Consider the following 20,850-nt stretch of genomic DNA (forward strand, 5'->3'; position numbering starts at 1 on the left):
CTCTGATCATATTAATTAAGAAACACAATGCCTTAATCATTTCAGTTTATTCTTCCAGTGGTTGAAGGTCAAAGCACTTTTATTTATAATTAGAACAATCAAATGCTGATAGTAGGATTAGTAATAGAAGATTTAAAACAGGGGTGGGCAAACTGTGGCCCTCCAGATGTCCATGGTCTACAATTTTCATGAACCCCTGCCAACATTCGCTGGCAGGGGCTCATGGGAATTGTAGTCCATGGACATCCGGAGGGCCACAGTTTGTCTACCCCTGATTTAAAACATTGAGTAAAAAACAAATGTATACATGAGTCTTGGCAGAGATGCTCTTTACATGTGGAGTGCTCACTGAAGATCCCAGAAACAACATGGTTCTGAACTATCGTAGTGAGCAGAGAGAGTTGCCATAACAGTTTACTCTGCATTCTATTCCATAGTTTATCTATATACAGGCTCCATTTGTCACTGATGAAAAAAAACATGTAATATGAAACATTAACATATAAAACATGCTCATATATTAAAAAGTGGCAAAACATTTAAAAATGCTATTTCAGGGAAATTAGATACAGTGTTAAGCCTTCAGCAAAACATTTTCTGGTTTAAATACAGGTAATCTGTTGAAAGGTAAATGCATTTCAGACACTGGTATGGACAATGGGGCTAACTAATGGTGACAGTTGTAGATTGATATGAGAATTTCTGTAAAATGGGAATGATTTAAAGTTCAGCATAAGCTGAAGGAAGAAGGATGCTGAACCCTTCCCATCCATGCCCAGCTGTTTGTTTCCTGGTGGAGTTCTGATAAAAGAAGCAACTGCCAGGGGAAAAGAATGGCATGATGGAAGAAGTTTAAGGCTGGAAAAAACATGAACAGGTTCAGCATTCCTGTCCTGCCCAATATGTTGTATTAAGCAGAGCTATCTTCTAAGACAGAATATGGATGCTATGCGGCGAGAAGGCGGAGCTATGGCACTTAGATAGCTTGAATACTTCGAGCTCCTGTTCCACTGAGGGTCAATCGCTGCTGTGATTGACAGAATCGGGTTTTGGATACGCAAATCCACCTACCATCAACTCAGGAATTCCTTGTGAATCTCTGGGGCCTCTCTGTTCCGCAGGGAAATTAATATTCCCTGGAACGCAAGCTCAGTGTGCACAGGGTCCAGTAAGTGCCGTTCGCCATTTTAAAACTTTCATCTTTCCTTACAACTCTGCAATCTACACAGCTCTTACTCTAATCTTCAAAGCTAATTGGATTCCTCCTTGCAAGACTTTTGACTTATTACAACTCCGGAGTGAAAACAACTGGCAGACATCAGATCAAGCCTACAAACAGTGAGTGGGGGTTTCCCTCGGCACCTTCTCTTTTGGAACAAACTCTTGGCGTGCAAAGCTGCTTTCTTTAACTTAAGCAAGCTAGAGATACAGAAGGAATGTGAGAGAAGGTAAAGAAAGGAGTTAAGGTAGCCAGAATATCCCCTCGCCACTGCTTATAAATCGGAGATTGAAAAAATAGATACAAGAATCTCGCGAGAGCTGCTTGCCAGAACGAGAACTGGCTCGGAAAAGCTTCAACAGGTCATTAAAGCGACGGACATTACTGTAATACCAAAACAGACTGTTGCTCTTCGTTAGGACACCGTAGGACCTCTACTGGTTATATGCAAAATTGCTTACAAAATGTCCATGCTAAAGAGATTTGCTTATCTACTGGAACTACAGACAGAAGACCTGAAAGCACATATAGATGGCTTGCTTAAAGATATGCTCAAGGAGTTCAAGGGTGGTAAGGAAGAAGTCTCTAACAGGAATGATAAATCAATAACAGTGGCTGATGACAGCTCTAAACAAGGTGAAGATATGCTCAAGGAGCTCAAGGGCGGCAAGGAAGAAGTCTCCAACAGGAATGATGAATCAATAACAGTGGCTGATGATAGCTCTAAACAAGGTGGAAAATTACCAGTAGAAGAGAAATTGGAAATTATGGAGATGGAAAAGGGGATGCCGGAGCTTTGCAGCCTAGATAAGGACCCCCTACCCAAGAAGACATACAGCCACTCCAAAACAACAGTATACAAGAACCAATCAAACGATATATGGATCTGCTGTGAAAGTAATCGACTGAAAGGAGCTTCTTGGAAAAAAAACTGTACTGATATTGGAGCCCAGGAGGTACAACTGTTTCAAGATTCACCGATGTATACACCGAGGGAAAGACTACAACTCCACTCGAACATGGGTCAGTGGGAACAACAAGATGCGGCAGGCCTCGATATGAGACCCCCTTAAGCCTCCTCCTGCTTTCTTCAGTAGCCATATAGGCAAGCTGAATTTGAATTAACATATCTCTGTAGTGACTCTCAGCTTAAACTTAAAGCATAACTAACAGGAGGCAGCTAACTGAGGAGGTGTAAATGTAACTAACGAAGACCTTATTTTACAAACTAATGAAGACTCTATCTAATCATTTTTTGTATTTAATACTGTACACTTATATAGCTTACAACCTTAACAACCTATACATATATATATATTTCTTTTTCCATACAATTAAGTAGGCTTTTATTCTTTTGTTTTCTTTTCCCTAGTGGAAATGAGGATGGCTCTGAGACCACGTTAAGTACAAATTGTTTATGATTGTTAAAAGTGTTAAAAACTATGCAAACAAATGTTGAAACTTCTCTTTTTAAATGTGGTGGAAAGGTGAAAAACTTTATAAGCTTTGCGTAAAAGTCTATAACATTGTAGCCATGTGGAGTCTTATAATTCAAATGAAGAGAAGAGGCTTTTCAAGAACAATGGGGCTCTTATCTGATCTACCCAAGAAAATAAGTTAAAAGGGGATTGAAACGGGGTATCAAGTGTATCAATCGAAGAACATAATCTTTTTCTTTCTGTATCAATAATGTAGATTATTTTACTTCAATCCAAATCACATTTACAAGGTCAACTATATAACCTGTTGGTAAAGTATGAAACTGAAACAGAACAATGTAGATTATTTGCATTGTATTATCTTTAAATATTACAAAAGGGGATTGAAACGGGGGACTAAATGTATCAAATGAAGAGCATAACCTTTCTTTTTCTGTATTAACAATGTAGATTGCCTGTACTTTATTATCCTTAATTTTGGAAAACAAAAATAAAAATCTTATTAAAAAAAAAAAAAAAAGAATATGGATGCTATGCCACAGTAATGACTAACATCCCCCTCCAATCAGAATAAGCTCAGTGAGGTGCTGTGGACTGCTGAAGATACTGAACACAAATGATTGCAAGTATGTCTGAATTGCCCACGAACTTGCTAGGATCTTGTATTGTCCTACAATAATAATGTAAACATTGCCTTAATTACAAACATATGAACCCTCCTAATGACAAGGTGCTATTAATTGATCATAGATAATGATGCATTAATGCATGCTAAATTGGGACTAAGCTCTTTGTAGGACTAGGACTATAGTACCTCTGTTGTATGTGCTCGCCAGCTATTTTATTGTTATTCTGTTCAGAATGCCTTAGTTTTGTGGTCCTGCAGGGCTGAGCTCTGTAGTAAATTTAATTCATAGAACATATAAAGGCCTCAGATTTTAAACTGATTTAAGTGTACACCAAAAAAAAAAAAATCCCCTCAGTTCAACAGATTAGAAAAGGCATTTTCAGAAATATTTCACATGACACACAAAATATAAAATAAACTAGCAATCAGTAAAAGTTTCCAAATCCTGGATTCAATCTAGCATAATATTCAACAAGATACGTCAAACATGTCCTTCATCTTTCAAGCGATAGGATACTTGAAGGAACAGTCCCCCCCCCCACACCTTAGGCATAGAGATGTGACAAAATTACAAAATGCCTGTAAAAAGACAAAAAAAAAAACAGGATTTTGTAGGATATTACTGTCACCTTAAGCAATCAAATATGCATCAATATGCTTGATGAGCATAGAAGGTAGTTTCGACACATACAGAAAACTTCAGCTGGAGAGAATAAATGCACTTTCAACATGGTCTTAAGACATAAAAGGCATTTCCTTTCCTTTTTCATAAACTGTTTCCAGGTACTGCCAGCAAAGTAGAGAGGGGAAAGGCCATAATTGTTTTGTTGGCGATGCTGGTTGACATTAGTGGGGACACTAATGATTAATGTCTTTGTTTTGCCCATTTTGTTTTATTCTGCATCTTCACTCTTCTCAGAACCAGCTCCAGTTGAATTGTCTGCCTCATACTTTCTATCATAAGCATCTTCAGGAGACTTTTCAGAACAGTCATAGGACCTACTTGTAGACCCCGTATGTGTTCGAATGCGAACTCCTGGCTGGTATAGTTGCATGGCTGGACGATCCTGTGCAAAAATATAGAAAGAAGACTTTCTCAAAGCCATCAGTTATCCACTCAGGGGATCTCAAGACGTCTAGTTTGAGTTGATATAGAAAAGGGGGCTTTGTAACAAAGTGCAGAAATGGGGAAAACTAGATTATTGTAATCTGACATTTGATCATTTCTCTTTTGGTTGCAGGGAACAAAGAACTTCCACCAAAACAAAACAAGGGTGGCCAAATTAGGCTATTATTTGTGGTTGAAAAGTAATGGAAGGTAGCAAAATGTTAAAGTGATCCATGGAAAATTTCAAAGTATCTTATAAAATTTTAAATCCATTGTGCCATTGTAGGAGAAAACTGGATGTAAACAAATGTGGAAATGAGTCTATATTGTCAATTTGCAGCCTGATTAAATAGTTTGCTAGTTGGCAAATTAGTGCACAATATTTATTAATTAAAATATTTATATCCTGCCTCTCCTTGTGGCCCAGAGTGGCTTAAAAACTATAATTACAAATATTACCATTTAAAACAAACAAAATCCCATTTAACACATACACCCTGCCTCCCCAAAATAAAGGCTACAAAAGAGGAATATTGTGTGGCCTCTATTGCCTCCACTACTTCACACTGTTTAACCTTGAGGATTGTCTGAAAATGCTTGGTTGTATATTAGCTATGAGGCTTTAGTGAACATTTTGTTGAGAAAATCATGCTGCTCTGCCAGGACCTATCTGCTGAGGCCCCTTGACTATCTCAGGGTCTGACTTTGGACCACTTCAGCCTGCTCTCCTTGGCCGATGTAGACAGGAGTCTGGAAGCTGTCTAGTATTTATTTATTTTATTTATTTCTTCAGTTTCTTACCTGCCATGCCCGAATGGCTCATGGTGGGTTACAAAGTCTGTATAAAACTCTCAATAAAACTTCCATTAAACCCCCCTGTGTCCCTCATGACTGGTGGAAGCTGCTGGTGAGGAGAAGAAGAGTTGGTTCTTATATGCGCTTTTCTCTACCTGAAGAGGCTTACAATTGCCTTTACTTTCCCCACAACAGACATCCTGTGAGGCAGGTGAGGCTGAGAGAGCCCTTATATTACTGCTCGGTCAGAACAGCTTTATCAGTGCTGTGGTGAGCCCAAGGTAACCCGACTTGGTTGCATGTGGGGGAGTGCAGAATCAAACCCGGCTTGCCAGATTAGAAGTCCGCACTCCTAACCACTACACCAATCTAGAGTTTCCTGGACAAAATATTGGCTCTTGATGTAAAAATTCGAGACACAGTCTTAAAATGTCTGCTGTCCTTCCTTCAAGGTCAGGAACAGAAGGTGGCACCAAAGAAGGGAACATCCCAGTAGTAGGCACTAGCATGCGGGGTCCTGGAGGGAACTATTATTTCCTTGTTGTTATTTAACCCCTTTCATCCCAGCTGGTCCAGGGTAAGATGGCCATCAGGATACTGATGACATCCATCTATTTCTGTTGATGGATGGCCATCCATCTACACCCCCAGATTCTCTGGCCAAATGTCTGGAGGCCATGGTAGACTGGCTCAAGTGGAGTTGGCTGAAGTTAAATCCAGCTAAGATGAAGGTCCTCTGACTGGGTTGACATGCCAAGGAAAATCTAGTGCAACTCTTGACTCTTGATGGAGTCTACTTAATACCGCTGGCCACTGTGAACAGCTGAGATGTGATTTTGGTCATAAATGTTGCTCGCCAGGCATTTTACCACCTCTGACAGGCACAACAACTTCCACCTTACCTGTTGGCAAGTGACCTAGCCACTGTGATCCATGCAATGGTCACTTCCAGGCTAGACTTCTGTAATTTGCTCTATGCCCTTGAAACTGCTCCAGAAACTCCAACTGGTCCATAATGCGTCAGTTTGGGTCCTTACTGGGACCCAATAAAGAGCACACATTGCACATGTGCTCCCTCAGCTGTACTGGCTCCAGATTTGAGACCAAATCAGGTTCAAGCTATTGATTTTGACTTTCAAAGTCCTAAACAAGCTTTCTCAACCTGGGTTTTATGAAACCCTGGGGTTTCTTGATGGTCTTGGAAGGGTTTCCCAAAGGGATAGGGCTTAATTTGTATATATATATTAAATTTGTTACACTTATTTGGATGATATGACCATATATGATCATGTTAACCTGCCCCTTCCTCCCCAAATGGCAAATTAATGTACCTTGAGGGGGTAGGAAGGGGAGGGGCCGCAGGTGGGCATGTACATAGCTCTACTTCCCAACCATATTCTGCATGATTGAGTCACTTCTGGGATTTCTTGAAACCTAAATAATGTTTCAGGAGTTTCTCAATAGGAAAAAAAGTTGAGAAAGGCTGTCCTAAATAGTCTGGAACCCCTGATCTTCTGTTACACCCCCAAAAAACATTAAGATTAAGTGAACAAAATGTGATCATAATCTTTGCCCCAAAGATGTAAAACTGACCTTGACCAGAACCAGGGCTTTTTCAACCCTGGCCCTGCCCTGTTGGAACACTCTATCAAACAGTTCCAGAAGACCTGTAAGATGGAGCTGTTCCATCAGGCCTACAGTTGAGGCCAGGAAATAACATCAAGAAGATGCCAGCCTCCCTGTCTGAGAATCCATCTCTCCAACTAATCCAACCAAACACCAATTAACCCCCGTAACAAAGATTTAAACTGTAAATAGGAGTCAGTTTTCAATAATTTTAAAATTTAAATTTATAATTTTTTGAATTGTATTATATATATAAAACTTTATACGGATTATTTTTAATTCTGATAAAATAAAAATTAAAATTAAAAGATATCTGAAGCTTATACCCCATTAAATTGGATCCAAGAGCTACTCCCCATGTGCTGTATTGTACCTTCAGGCTTTTTACTTTGCTAGAATATCTGACTGAGAAGTCAATGCTAAATCCTGGGCCATAGATATAGGCAAGACAGAAAACAACTCACTGCATACATTTCTAATGACCTTTCATCCAACATATAACCAGCTACATAGCCTAAGGCTGCAGTTCTAAACACAGCTCTATAGAACTTTCACATATTCTTGAATAATTGTAAATCAGTTTAATGGGGTTGCAACTAACAAGCTGCACACAGCAGGACTGCTTACAAAGGATGCTGCTGTAGTGAGGTTATTGAAAGCCACTCTTTATGCTATGGAAGCCACACATATCCACAGGATCAAGGTATAAGAAATAAATTTGTAGAAAACACTAGTCTCCTAGACTGTGTCACTATTAACACCTAAACTGTCACTTAGTCTACCTGTATAAACCTTGAGAAAAAGGATTCCTTAACATTTTAGATACCTTTCTCCATTACTCAACAGATACCCCTGCTGTGTCTTTTCTGTTATTTAACCTATGCTAATAGTTGTTAAGCTTAGATTACTTATGGGTGGGCTTTCTCTTTCTTGTAATATGATGGTGCATAAGGGCAGGGTTCCTATGAAGAGGGTAGGCATTCTGCCAAGTGCTTGTTAAAACAGGCAACCATTTTTTTAAAGAGCCAAGATCCCAATGCTTTGTTACATTATGTATTTTTTAAAATGAAAATTTATAAATAGGAAGCAAAGAGTGATGGCATGCCAATACCTATCATTTGACCTGCTTTGGCCATGTAAATATGGAGTGTATCTGACTGAAAATGAAACTGCTTAGAAAATCATGCTGTGACTACATAGGCAAATCCTGTGTGACCCTGAAGAAATTTACTAATGAAAGATTATCCTAAATGAATAAAAGAACCTTATTTCTTATGCGCTCCTTTTTGGATGCCATGTCATCACACTTGTCCTCTTTACCCAGTTTGTCTATTGTGTCCACAGTGAAGCTGTAGTTGTAGCTCACTTTCTTCCCTCGGTCTTGGTTGTATCCTTTCCCCCATTTCAGTTCATCTTCATTCCTTCTTACAAACTTGTCAAATTCATAGTGAGTTCTGTGCTTTCGGCCATCATCCAACCTATACCTTTGTCTCTCTGGCTCCTTATCACGAAATCTTCTGTCTGATTCTCTTTGCTCTTTATCACTATCATTTTGTGACCTGTGAATATTTTAAAAATGAAACAACAACAAAATTTGGATACTGTGGCAAAACAAAACTCACAGTAGGCTTAGTGAAGCTGGAGGAGATCCAATTATCCTAACATCTATAGAGAGAATTATTTATTTTTAACAGGAGTATTTTTATGAAGTATTTAACATAAATTCCACTCTTTCGCATTTATTTTTTAGAGACAGAGAAGCTGAAAAACATATAGAATAAAATCCCAAACCTAAAATTTTACCATTTGGCTATGTATTTTTTGAGGCTTCCCTAAATTCAAATTCTTTAGTTAATAATAATAGATGCTAATTGATAAGCTTTCCTTGATAATCTCAGAATAATCTGAACTATTAAGATGATACATCATTTTGTATGCATAAATGCTGAAGAGACTCAGATTGAAATGTGGCAAATCAAGAAGGTTCTAAACAACAAGCACAAGGAATGACCACAAAAGAAATCCCAGAAATCTGTTACATTTTAGTCTACTCTTTCTCAAAGGAGATTAGAGTGGCATATGCAGTTTCCTCACTTCCAATTTATACTCACTAATTCCCAAGGGTGAGCGTCATGGTTGACTGGAAATCTGAAACCAGGTCTTCCCTGACCTAGGTCAAGTCTGCACTTCGCTTTTATCCAATCCCAGCCCTAATAAATCCCTCCCTTATGTGCTGTATACGATTTCCATTTTGATTTTGGGTGCTTTAAATTTTCCCTCTGCAACATCCATGATTGATCTGCGGTGACCCTAACTTTCCCCTGCGAGATCCAGGAGCGGATATAAGTCATTATATTTGAAAAAAACGACTTTGAAAGCCCCCAGTATAGTGTAGATGTTCTGCGTTTTGCAGATTAACTTCCTGCCAGTGCCTGCAATGCTGACGTAGCAAAGCAGTCTTCCCTGATTGGCCAGGGCATCAGTTCAAAGACTTCCTAGTTCCCAGTTGCTAGGCTTCCCTCCCAAGACTTATTTTACCCCTGTTTTAAAATGACTGCACTCCAGAAGCCCATCCTTCTCTCAGCAGAGATTTGCCTCTTGGATTTATTTTCCCCTCCTCTACTGTCTCCAATTCTCCTTCCCCCCCCCAGTTCAGGAAAAGAAAGAAAGAGTTTCCTGCTGTGTCTGGCTCCCCTCCCCACTCTGAGCTTCTCCAATCAAGTGCAGAATACTTTCTGTTTCAATTCGGGGGGGGGGGGGGAGAAAGGAGGAAGACCCAGGTTCAAATTGATCTGAATTCAGCAGGATCAACAATAGAGAAAACAAAGTAAGTGCAAAATCAGCCGTAGTTAGGGCAAAGTAAGTGCAAAATCAGCCCTAGTGAGAGCCAGCATGGTGTAGTAGTTAAAGAGCAGTGAACTTTAATTTAGAGAACCGGATTTGATTGCTCACTCTTCCCCATGCAGCGAGCTGGGTGATCTTGGGCTAGTCAAGTTATCTTAAGGCTGTTCTCACAGAGAGGTTCTCTTAGAACTCTCTCAGTCCTACCTACCTCACTGGGGAGGGAAAGGAGAGGTGTTTGTAAGTCCCTTTGGGACTCCTTCTGGTAGTGAAAAGCACGGTATAAAAACCAGATTTTCTTCTCTTCTTTTTTTTTAGTCTAATTCACCAACTTTGATCTCATGAGGCATAAAATTCTATAGAATGTGCCAAGCCCTGACATGTTTCAAATTAGGGCAGGCTTCATCAGGAGCTAATTTGAAAACACAGCTTTCTAGTACTGAGATGAAAGATTATGTCCTCGGGCTACTTTTGTTAATATTCCATTATGAAAAATGCCCCAACTCAAAATGTGTTAGGACTTGGCACATTCTATTAAAATAATGTTTATAATAAATGCAACTGAGATTTTGAAGCGTTGTTAAAATACATCTTCCTGTGACATAAAGCCGTCACTGCCATAAGTGTGCCGGGCCATTACGGGGACGAGGATTCCAAAGCACAAAGATCTTCCTGTGGTGTGTGTGCTCTGGGCTGGGGGAATCCCTGGGTGGCGCACGTGGCATGCTGGGGGGAGTCGTGGTCACACAGCAGCAGGGATAAAAGGAGCTGCGTGAACCACACCAGTTTCCCACCCTCCCATCCTGCTTTTCTTGTAAACATGCCTGGCTCAGTTTCTTATGTTCATCTTGTTAATTGTCACAGCTAGCGTTTGTTTGGGGGCGGATCAGAGGGGCACAACTGGCACCTGTGAGCCAGGTTGAGGCCCATTTGCAGGAGCCTCCCTAAGAGACTGCCATGGGAGCAGGGGCAGCTTCTCAGATGGGGAGCTTTCCTCTGCTCATGGCAGGGCAGCTGGGTAGGCTCCAATTGAGGTTGGAGCCTACCCAGCTCCATGGGGCCTTTACAGGCTTGCCTTCCCAGAGGGCTAGCGGGCCTGATGGGTTAAGGGATCTGGCTGAACGGTCACCCAGTCCCTGCGGGCAAGCCCACTAGGAGTTTTTTTCCCCTTCCCCTGTGGGGCTGCAGCCTACTGGCTGCAGCAGGGAAGGGGCTGTCACGGATCCACACCTTACTATGGGTGTGCCAACACTCATGGCATGATTTGTATATGTTTTAATAAAAGTTGTGGCCCTGTTTATGTCAAAAAGATATATGGGTATGTGTGATCTGTTGTGCGATGGAAATGCCCTCCTGCCCCCACAACAAGACAGTAGCTTAAAACAAGGTAATCTGCACAACAGTAACTACAAATGGAAAAGCATGGTGGATACAGCCCAGCTGTACTAGAACAGCTTCCAAGCTATGTTCTAAAATAACATTACTTTGGAGGATTGCAAATTTCTAGGTAAGACACAACAGGAGGGTTTGTGATTGGACAGAACATGACAATAGTGAACTGAGATCATGACACTGTAGCTAAGCACCAGCCTGAGTCCATATATGCTATATATTGCATTCCACAAAACCTTTACATCTTTGTGTTGGCTTGCAGGCAAATAGATTATATGCTGGTCATAAACTCTTATTTATCATTTGCAGCATTGGGATATTGTGTCACAGACTGAATGTTCATACTTTCATGCATTATCTCACATACAGTACTTATAAATGGAATCAACTCACATTGAATTGCAAGTCATCAAATATATGATTAAACACAATAAACCAAGTGATTAGTTCAGCTCTGCAGCCCTACGAAAAATAGGAATATGAGAGCTTCAACACACCCCAGCAGTTAAGCTCAGGGTAAAGTGAGTGAAGTGAGAATCATCAATAGAAGACGCTCTGATATATTCTTCACTGGGATTCACTGATTTTGAGTAAGAAATCAAACAAAGAATTACTTACTTTTCTTTGGATTCCTTTAGTGAACCTTCCAATGGCTTTGATTTTATGGTCCCATGCCCTGGAGATTTCTCCCATTTAGTTTCTTCTGTGTCTTTTTCTCTGTGCTTTTCTGTAGTTTGCTCATCTCCTTTCTCAGGCTTCTTAAGAAGCTGAAGAATATATACATATTTAAATATTTAGTTATTGTAGAAAGTCTTGCTTGGATGTACATGCATGTACATTGCATATTGTGAAATACACTAAAATTCAAGGCAATGCACTTTTAAACAACCAAAATTTGCTTGATGGATATATCTGAGTATGCCCCCTGATGAGCATTACACTCAACCGATGCCAACAGTCCCTAGCCCTAAAGAGGATTTGTCTAACCTCGACCAGGGGCAGGGACTTTTTGGCTCTAGCTTCGTGGAATCAAGTGAGATCAGGGCCCTTACTGAACTCCGGCAGTTCCACAGAGCCTGTAAAATGGAGCTCTTAGGTTGAGAACAGTACGTACCTACTTCAGGCAGCAGATATTGATGGGCTTCCCCCTCCCTCCCTCCCTCCCTCCCTCCCTCCATACATACATACATACATGTATGCCTGTGCTTGTGTAATTGCTGTATGTATACTGCCCCCTCTATTTCCAGGATTGGGAATTCACAATCCTTTCCTTGGGCTGTTCCTTACCCATGCTGGGACCAATGAAGGGGACCGATTGTTGTTTTATGGAAGTGCATAATCTTACATTATCTTATCTAATGTACAATTTTATATAATTTTATTTTATCTTATAGGTTTATTGTAAACCTTTATTTTGTTAGCCACCCTGAGACTTTGTGAGGGCCAAAAGACAATTAATTAATAAAAAATATAAGTGAAATAAATATGTTCTTTGCCCTTCCAAATCAGCAACACCTATTTGGCTTTCTCATTTGCATGCAACCAAGAAATAAAGTCTACAATCCAGCCACAATAAAGATTATGTCCACCTTTTATTCAATCTTTCCTATAGAAAAGCACTTAACTATGATTAAAGGTTTTGCTGTTGTGGATAAGCATGTGTGCTGTGTACTACTTGTTGAACTGCAGAAAACATGAAGGAGAGGTGTGCTTCTTCATTTATTACTCACATGTAGATCTTATCAATTTTTAAACTGTAAAGTAACCAGACCTTCAAGCCTAGTTTCTTCATCACTAGGGTTAGGCAATTAAGAGGTTTTTATTTCAGCTGTGTTTGTAATTTATACATTGTCCTGAAAGGGCAATCTGAAAATGGATTGGCAGATCAATTAACTTCTAACTTCTGGCAATCTGCTTTGTTTTTCTATTAAGACCTTCCCTTTAAAAGGTATTGTACTGTTACATTGCAATAACATCCCTTGCTCATAGATTCAGGTGAGTAGCCATGTTGGTCTGAAGCAGCAGACCAAGTCCAGTGGCACCTCTAAGACCAAAAAGTTTGATTCAAGATATAAGCTTTTGTGCACAAGCACATTTCTCCACTGGACTCAAACTTTGTTTTACCCATTACTCAATATTTCAAATACAATGAATACATGATAAAAGTGTGTTGATGAATGGGTAGGAATAGAAGAGAGTAAAGTGCATGATAGGATGTACTCATCTCCTTTCTGCTTTTTCCTTTAGCAGGAAATAATTCAATTTTTGCTACCCTATTCCTGACATCATTTAATTATCAGTGTAATACACACTGTTTTGATCAAATAAAATCTTCAAAATCAAATTTAAATTTCTATTTATTTTCATCATTTGTGTATGGCAGCTGTTCACAGGAATAACCACAGCCCTCCTCTGTGAGTTAAGCCTGAGTAATTGCATTTTCCCCACAAACATTGATGCTTTTTGTAGACTCAGCAGGGGACTTGTATAGAATAGAGGTCCAGTTGACAATTACGTACATGGTTTGTCTTGAAACCTTGGACAAGGGAACAATCAGAGGTCTGGGAGTGCTTCTTGTTGTGTGGTGTGCCTATGTTGTGTCTTGCTGGTCAAGCTATTCCTCTAAGATGAGGGGGAGGGAGGTATGTCAGAGACAAGGGAAGGCCTTTACTTGTGGCCATTGTTTGGAATGTATAGATTGATCTGTGGGGTGCTGGAGGAAGGCAGTTCCTGGCTTGAACAGGAAGTTCGACTGGTTGGCCACTCAAGTTTTATAATATTTAATTTATTGGAATACTGCACAGAGCAATCCTAAACTGGTTAACTCAGCAATGCGTCCAATTTTAGGCAATGGACTAAAACAATGGACTAAATGAACAGAAGAACCCAACTCTGGTACAAAATATTTAAAATGTATAAAACATTTAAATAATCAGTTAAAAGAATTTTTTAAATTAACCAATACCTCATGGATACAGGTAATTCACCCAGATAATCAGAGTTCTTCTGTATCACAGCTCTATTTTCATTATTAATAAAAATGAGTACTTATAGCTGCTGCCATTCCAAATTACTGTGTCTGTCCTGAATGCTGCAGCCCTAAGCTGCTGATCCAGAAGTAAGTATCATTAAGATCAGCAAGACTTCTTCGTGGGTCTACTTTGAGGGTTGGGTATGTGTGAAACCCAAACAGGCACTGCTAGGAAAACAAAAAGTGGGAGATAGCTAAAGATGTCCAGACCATCAACATTTACCTTGATCCTTATTTCTTTTTCCGCAATTTTCTTTTGCTTTTCTGCTTCTTTTCTTTTACGTCTTTCTTCCTCTCTGCGTTTCCTTTTTTCATCTTCCCGTAGACGTTTCTTTTCTGATTCTCTTCTCCTTCGTTCTTCCCTTTTCTCTTCACGTATTCGCTAAAAAAGTGGAAAATCACTTCTATAGATTTGTACAACTGTTGAAAAAAACTTAAACATAATTATTAAGCTTTAGTCCAAAATACAAACATACCTGTTTTTCTATTTTTCTATTTTTAATATATTCCAAAAGAGGTGTTGTTCTTCTAGCTAAAACACAAAAAATTTGATGTATTGGTCCACCTATAATATAATATTTTGTCATACATATTTGGTTGTTTTGCCCTTTAATTTTTAACATCATGATCACTAACACACAGGGGGTTATATAAAGTAATCTTTCGCCTATCATTAAAAAGACAGTAATTTCTCATCATATAAACTAGGCATATGTACAAATGATAAAATACAGTTTATCAGTTACATTTACAAATGTAAATGTATGTTTATATGTTCCATCTTCTTCTTGGTTGGTGGTTGGTTTTGCATACTCATACATTAAAAAATGTAGTTTTGTGTTTTAAAATCCTGAGTAAAAATACACATTTTTACAAGGCCGTCACAATTTTACAAAACGTCACAATAACCAATTCATAATTAAACAACAGATGATAGCTTTTGTCTCTATATATTATTGCCTACAGTGTCCAGTTTTAGTGGAAACTTTTTCCTCTACTTTGAAGACGTAACTCCTAGTGTTTCCTGCACTGCTACTTACATGCTTTCTCTTAAAACACAACAGATCACTTTGTAACAATAAAAAAGTAATTAATCCTATGCAAGTCCATGCAGAATTCTAATCAGGTCTGTTTTGTGGACCTGTGTCCCAGGAAAGTGTTGCCAGGATCTACTGCTGTTATTAAATATGTTCAACCATCCTGGTAGGTAGGCTAATGTTGTTATTTCCAATGTAGAGGTGTGAGTTAATGCCCTGCCTAACACTACTCAGGGAATTTTTATTTAGCCTGACATTTAAGCCAAGATTTCTGGTCCAGAGCTCAGTTTTTTCTTTTTAATGAGAGTATTACATTGCCAATGCACAGTTCCACATGGGTCTGAAGAACTACAGAACAGTCACCCTGAACTGTAAAAGAATATGGTTTGCTCTTCACATGTTGCAAGATAAGGAGGTAAAATCCTAAGACCATACCATTTCAGGTTGTAAGGCAGTAGATATCATTTTGGACTCTTAAAAGAAAAATTGGACATGTATATTGAGCAGACACCCACTTTTTGTTGTATTGGTGGTCTTCAGATGAGAAGGTATTTTTGCTCCTTTGAGTGCTCAACAATGCAATTTAACTTCCTGTTGTCTTAAGTGGTATAATTTCCCCACTTTAGAACGTTTCATTCTGCTGCTTGTGTAGACCATGCAAATATAGCAGGGGAGGGGGGAGGGAGTATCACAAGCCAAAAAGCCAAGTTGCTGGTTTGGTTTGGAGTGAGTTATGATTTCAAATATACAGGAAGTTTAAATGGGCCAGGCTTCCTGTCACAAATACTAAAATTGCTCCTGAACACAAAATCATGCTTGTATTTTAAATAGTTTCTACTGTTCTCCCCAAGATTAGGTCACCAGTAGATCCTAAATATAAAGTATTACAGAGGTTATTGTATCCATGTAGATTCACGGGCCTATCTGAGTGTAGTGTGCTAGTATTCTAATCATGCTAATGTTAAACAAGAAGCATGATGGCACAATAAATAATCTTCAAATCTGAATTTTTAACCTCTCAAGTCTAATAAATAGGCCAAATAGGGAAGAAAAGAAGAACACAGACCAATGAGTTCCCTTGTTTTTGCCTCGATCTCTCCCAGTAGGGTCTCAGGGTTGGCACATATTTTTTCTTCTTCAGCACAATAACTTTCTAAAAATTTTCTATATTCTGGATCTGTGAAAGCAAACCATAGGATTTATCAAGTTATGGCATAGAGAAGCATCACTTAACTGCCATGTTAGGAAAATGATTCTGCTAACAAAAATGGTTTACCATCTTCTATGCTTCCAGCTTTTGCATCCTTCTTCTTCAGCTTCTTTTTTGAAATCTTTTGGAATGGTGCAAATTCAACTACAGCAGGATATTCTAAACCTTAAAAGAATCACAAATGTATCCAGTGGAGTGAAATTTTTTTTATCACATTTATATTCAGCCAAGTCATTCCTAGCAAATCCTGGGAACCCAAAGTGGAACCTTAGAATCAAGACATCAGGGACACAAAAATCAGAAAAAAACTGACTCCCTTCATTTTGTCACTACCTAGATTTGACATAAACGAACACAAACCAACAAGGAGGAACTGCAGAAGTAAGCTTTTCAAGACAGCTAGTGTATGGCTGCATGGGCACATATAGGTCACATCTACATCTGCATTCTGATGCTTATGAGAGCTCCACTGCTCTGGATATACCAGTTTAGGTGAATACAAATTTTCCCCTCAAGGATCATTAATGTTGCCCATGACTGTAGCTAGATTGTATATAACCAGAGCTAGGTCAGTGTCTTCAAATGTCTCTATTTAAATTTCTTTCTATTAGACAGAAAAAAAATTACGGTGCAATGGGACCTGCATTTTAAAGGGATATATTAAATTTTGTGAAATTCACATAAAGTTCAGCAGCAGTTTCTCTATGCAAAACATTTAATACCTAATTTATCTGAAAAATCCAACTGGCTTACAATTCAAAATGTAAAACTTCTAGCTGAGGACTCTGTGACTGAAAATGGCAAAACCTTTGGCAAGGATAGCTGTATCTGAACAAGTGTATTGCACATCAAAGCTTTTGCCCAGAATAGAATTTTGTTGGACTTAAAGGAGCCACTGGAGTCAGACTGTTTATGAGAGGATACTGGATGCAACAAATAGTGATAAAGCTGTAGGCTTCTAGAAACGAACTATGCCATAACTAAGTAATAAAGCATTTTGGAGACTAAAAAATAAGAACTTACTAACAACACCAGGTAGATTTACCTCTGTCAAAATAAACCTCTGGCAGGACTGAACTGTGAACAACAAACATCATAAAGGGAAATAAAAACCCAACCTGCAGAACAGGTGAGAACAGGTTAGGGATAAAACCATACATAGAAAAATAGAAACAATTTATTATTAGGGTTCAAAAATGTTTAAAAACATAAAAGAATATCATATTTCTTTGGCTCACATAAAACATCTCAGTGTATATACCCAAATGCCAACAAATTCAGACCTAATGCATTCCAATTATACTGATCTTCATCAGAGGTCAATATATATATATATATATATATATATATATAGATACACAGTTGTATATCACTTTTTTTCCAATTTACAATGGGAAAATGTTCTTTAATCTGATATGGCTAGTTCTGGTCCTGCAAAGTATTCATATTGGCAGAATCCTTAGTCAGCAAATATTTCATATTCCTCTCCTGGATATGGGAAAATCCTGTGGTGTGCTTCTCTGACCAGAACTATTGAAACATGTACATAACTTTTAGGTTTAGCTAAGGTAGCTATTGTAATAATACCTCTATGAGATTCATTGGATCCTGTCAACAGTAATAATGAATTACCTTTATTGTCAATGAAGACATAGCCATCAAAACGATCTCTAAAAAGAAGGATGTCATCAGGATTTCTAAAATTAATATATGCTCTTGAGTAGAGGTGAGGGTAAAGACTGCAACAAGAGTACATATATCTTCAATTATTTATTTTTCAAAAGAAAGCAAAGTTAGAGGTAGAAATATTTTAGTAATTGTAATATTTCCTGAAAAGAATGTATCAAACTTGCACAGCAAAGAAGGCAACAGACTACTAATTAAAAAGAGAATTTTCTTATATGATGAACTCCTTCCAGTCATGGGCTTCCAGTTATGGGCTGCAGTCTTGCATTGAGTGAGCATGGGCACCATGCAGTGTACTCTCCCATCAACCAGCACACTATCATTGTACACAGTGTACCACTGCTGTCAAGATAGGTTAGGAGTGAACTCACTCATTCACTTTCAGCCAACATCTTCCTGAACCTCAGCCCAGGCTACTACAGCCCCACTCCTGCTTTTGCTAGAAATATGTTGCATTAAAAGGGCCAAAGAAACAGTGGATATCAGATGAATGAGGAATGGGTGGTGGGCTTGATTGAAACTGAAGGGGTGTTGCAGTTGCAGTTTCCTGCATACATTGGGGTATAAGCTTGTTTTTTAATGCAAAACACTCTGAACTTTGGAAAAATTATAGACAAATATTTTAAATATATACAAATGCAGTAGTACAAATAGATATATAAGAGGGCATTTGTGACAAGCTGTAAAACTCATTCTTTCTTCTGTTTCCTCTGTCATCTGCAGGAAAAACTTGTCCTAGTGCTTGTCCTAGTTATAGTAGAACAGTGTTCAGAAGCCTCTACTTAAGAGGTTATTACATAAATTAACCTAGATATCCAAAAACATATCACCATAAAAACATGGCTATAATAACTATTACATTAACATGCAGGGCACACTCAGTTTAGTGAGCTACACCACTGATGGGAAAAGATGCGTGCTACTGCCATGCATCTGTTTGGTGTAGTGGTTAGGAGTGCGGACTTCTAATCTGGCATGCCGGGTTCGATTCTGCGCTCCCCCACATGCAACCAGCTGGGTGACCTTGGGCTTGCCACGGCACTGATAAAACTGTTCTGACCGGGCAGTGATATCAGGGCTCTCTCAGCCTCACCCACCTCACAGGGTGTCTGTTGTGGGGAGAGGAATGGGAAGGCGACTGTAAGCCGCTTTGAGCCTCCTTCGGGTAGGGAAAAGCGGCATATAAGAACCAACTCTTCTTATTATTATTATTTATTTGTTATATTTATATACTACCCTCCCCTGAGGCTCATAAATGCTAAAGAAAATGTACCATGCATATATATTCATTTATTTAAAATGTATTAATATAGTGTTTTTCAGTGCTGTGTGAAACAGCATCATTATGTTTTCTTTGTTTTGAAAATGCACATTTTTTGTTTGAAATCAAACAATGCCAGCATAAACTACTTCTACAGGCATGCCAACCAAATTCTCACCTGGGATCAGATGTGCAAAATTCAAAATAATCATGAGCAGGAAGTGGATGGAGTTGTTCCTCTAGCTGTTCCTTGGTAAAACTAGGAGGCAACCGACGGATAACTACCTGCAACATATCAAATGTAAAACAGAGGACATATTATACTCAGGACATCCTAATATCTGCAATACCACTGAAACAAATGTATTTGCTATATTTGCTATATTTCTACAGTATTCTTGGAAGCTTCAGGAATTTAGTCTGTACCCACTTCTAGGTTCTGTCTGTCACAACTACCTCGCACAAGCACTTGATTCACCTTCAAGTACTTTCCCAGTTCAAACTACATCAGGCAGCTTTTAATCTATGCTTGAATTTTTCTTTGGGTTCCATTTAGATGGTTAAATGTGTAGATGATGATGACTTATTGATGGCCACTTAGAAGCTGGGACCGGTTGTAGGAAAGATCATGGCTTGGATAAGCGAGGCCAGGCAGTGTCTCTGACCAGGGTCCTGAACTCAGCCTACCCGGAGAACCAGCCTGTTTGCAGGCACCAATTTCATTCCCCCTTCCTTCTTCTGCCTCTAAAAATTAGCAGGAGGCTGATGACACATTTTTAAAAAATTAATCCAACGACACTGAAGCCTAATCTTCCATGGGCCCACTTCTTCAAACGTTACGAGCGAATCCTTTTGCGTGCATTTTATGTAAGAGACAGGGGAGAAACAAAAGGGCACAGGTTCACGGGATTGCGCAATTGCAGGCGTCGGTTTCCTGACCCCATCCCAACCTCCTACATCAAATGAATGCAGTATACGGCGTGAGCCCAGGTGGGATCTAGACGCTGAGATCTTATCCTGGAATACAACCCTGTCTTGAAGGCGCCACAAGGGTCCATTCATCCGTCCATTCCCCCCCCCCCCACACACACACCCTTTGCCATTTCTCCTATTCTGAGCGCGCTCCCTCCTCCCCCTCCCCCTCCCCCTCCCGCGCGCGCTGTCCCTGGTGCTGGAGGCGAGCCCCCCCTCCCTCCTTCCCCGCCGCCCCCCAATCCCTCGCCGGCTCCTCACTTTACTCAGCGCCGCTCTTTTTTCCTCGCGCTGCGGCTTGCCCGGCAGCGCCAGGCTGGGAGGAGGCGGGGGCGGCAGAGGGGGTGGCGGGGGCGGCCCCGGCGACGGCGGAGGGGTCTCCGGCACACGACGCGGGGATTCCCGCGGAGCCTCCATGGCCATGGCGGGTGGGCGTGGGGAGGGCAGAAATGACAGCTTCTCACCAGCCCCCGGCGGTAGCGGCGGCGGCGCGGCGCCTCCTTTCTCCCCCTCAGCCCTCATTCAACCGCCTGCCCAAACTGGCGCGGAACTCTCGCGAGAACGCCCCTCTCCTCCGGAGAGGGTCTCGCGAGTCGCCGGGAGGG

General features: G+C 39.9%; 1 protein-coding gene across 7 annotated transcripts; it reads right to left on the minus strand.

Moving 5' to 3' along the window:
- Window positions 1-30: 30 nt before the first annotated feature.
- UPF3A (UPF3A regulator of nonsense mediated mRNA decay) lies at window positions 31-20,831 on the minus strand. 7 transcript variants are annotated; one of them, XM_077343651.1, is made up of 11 exons: window positions 20,507-20,831; window positions 19,452-19,558; window positions 17,959-17,996; window positions 17,350-17,403; window positions 16,393-16,491; window positions 16,183-16,293; window positions 14,556-14,611; window positions 14,303-14,461; window positions 11,667-11,815; window positions 8,080-8,374; window positions 31-4,353 (listed from the first exon to the last, which is right to left on the minus strand). In XM_077343651.1, exons 1-11 carry the CDS (start codon window positions 20,765-20,767, stop codon window positions 4,180-4,182), a joined length of 1,503 nt encoding a protein of 500 aa, XP_077199766.1. In that variant the 5' UTR covers window positions 20,768-20,831; the 3' UTR covers window positions 31-4,179. The 7 variants fall into 7 exon arrangements, with proteins under 7 accessions (XP_077199766.1, XP_077199768.1, XP_077199764.1 ...); XM_077343653.1 differs by having other exon boundaries at window positions 8,136-8,374; window positions 17,959-18,065; XM_077343649.1 differs by having other exon boundaries at window positions 17,959-18,065.
- Window positions 20,832-20,850: the final 19 nt, after the last annotated feature.

This window comes from Paroedura picta, chromosome 6 (assembly GCF_049243985.1).
Source record: "Paroedura picta isolate Pp20150507F chromosome 6, Ppicta_v3.0, whole genome shotgun sequence".
In the NCBI taxonomy this organism is placed as follows: Eukaryota; Metazoa; Chordata; class Lepidosauria; order Squamata; family Gekkonidae; genus Paroedura; species Paroedura picta.

What these genes read in the sequence shown, in the direction of transcription:
- UPF3A (XM_077343649.1), bottom strand. Translation starts at nt 20,767, where the DNA reads ATGAGGGCTGAGGGGGAGAAAGGAGGCGCCGCGCCGCCGCCGCTACCG. An exon ending in TTTTGCACATCTGATCCCAG is followed by an intron (nt 18,066 to 19,451) that starts GTGAGAATTTGG and finishes CTCTTGTTGCAG; the next exon opens with TCTTTACCCTCACCTCTACT. An exon ending in AAATCTACCTGGTGTTGTTA is followed by an intron (nt 16,492 to 17,349) that starts GTAAGTTCTTAT and finishes GATTCTTTTAAG; the next exon opens with GTTTAGAATATCCTGCTGTA.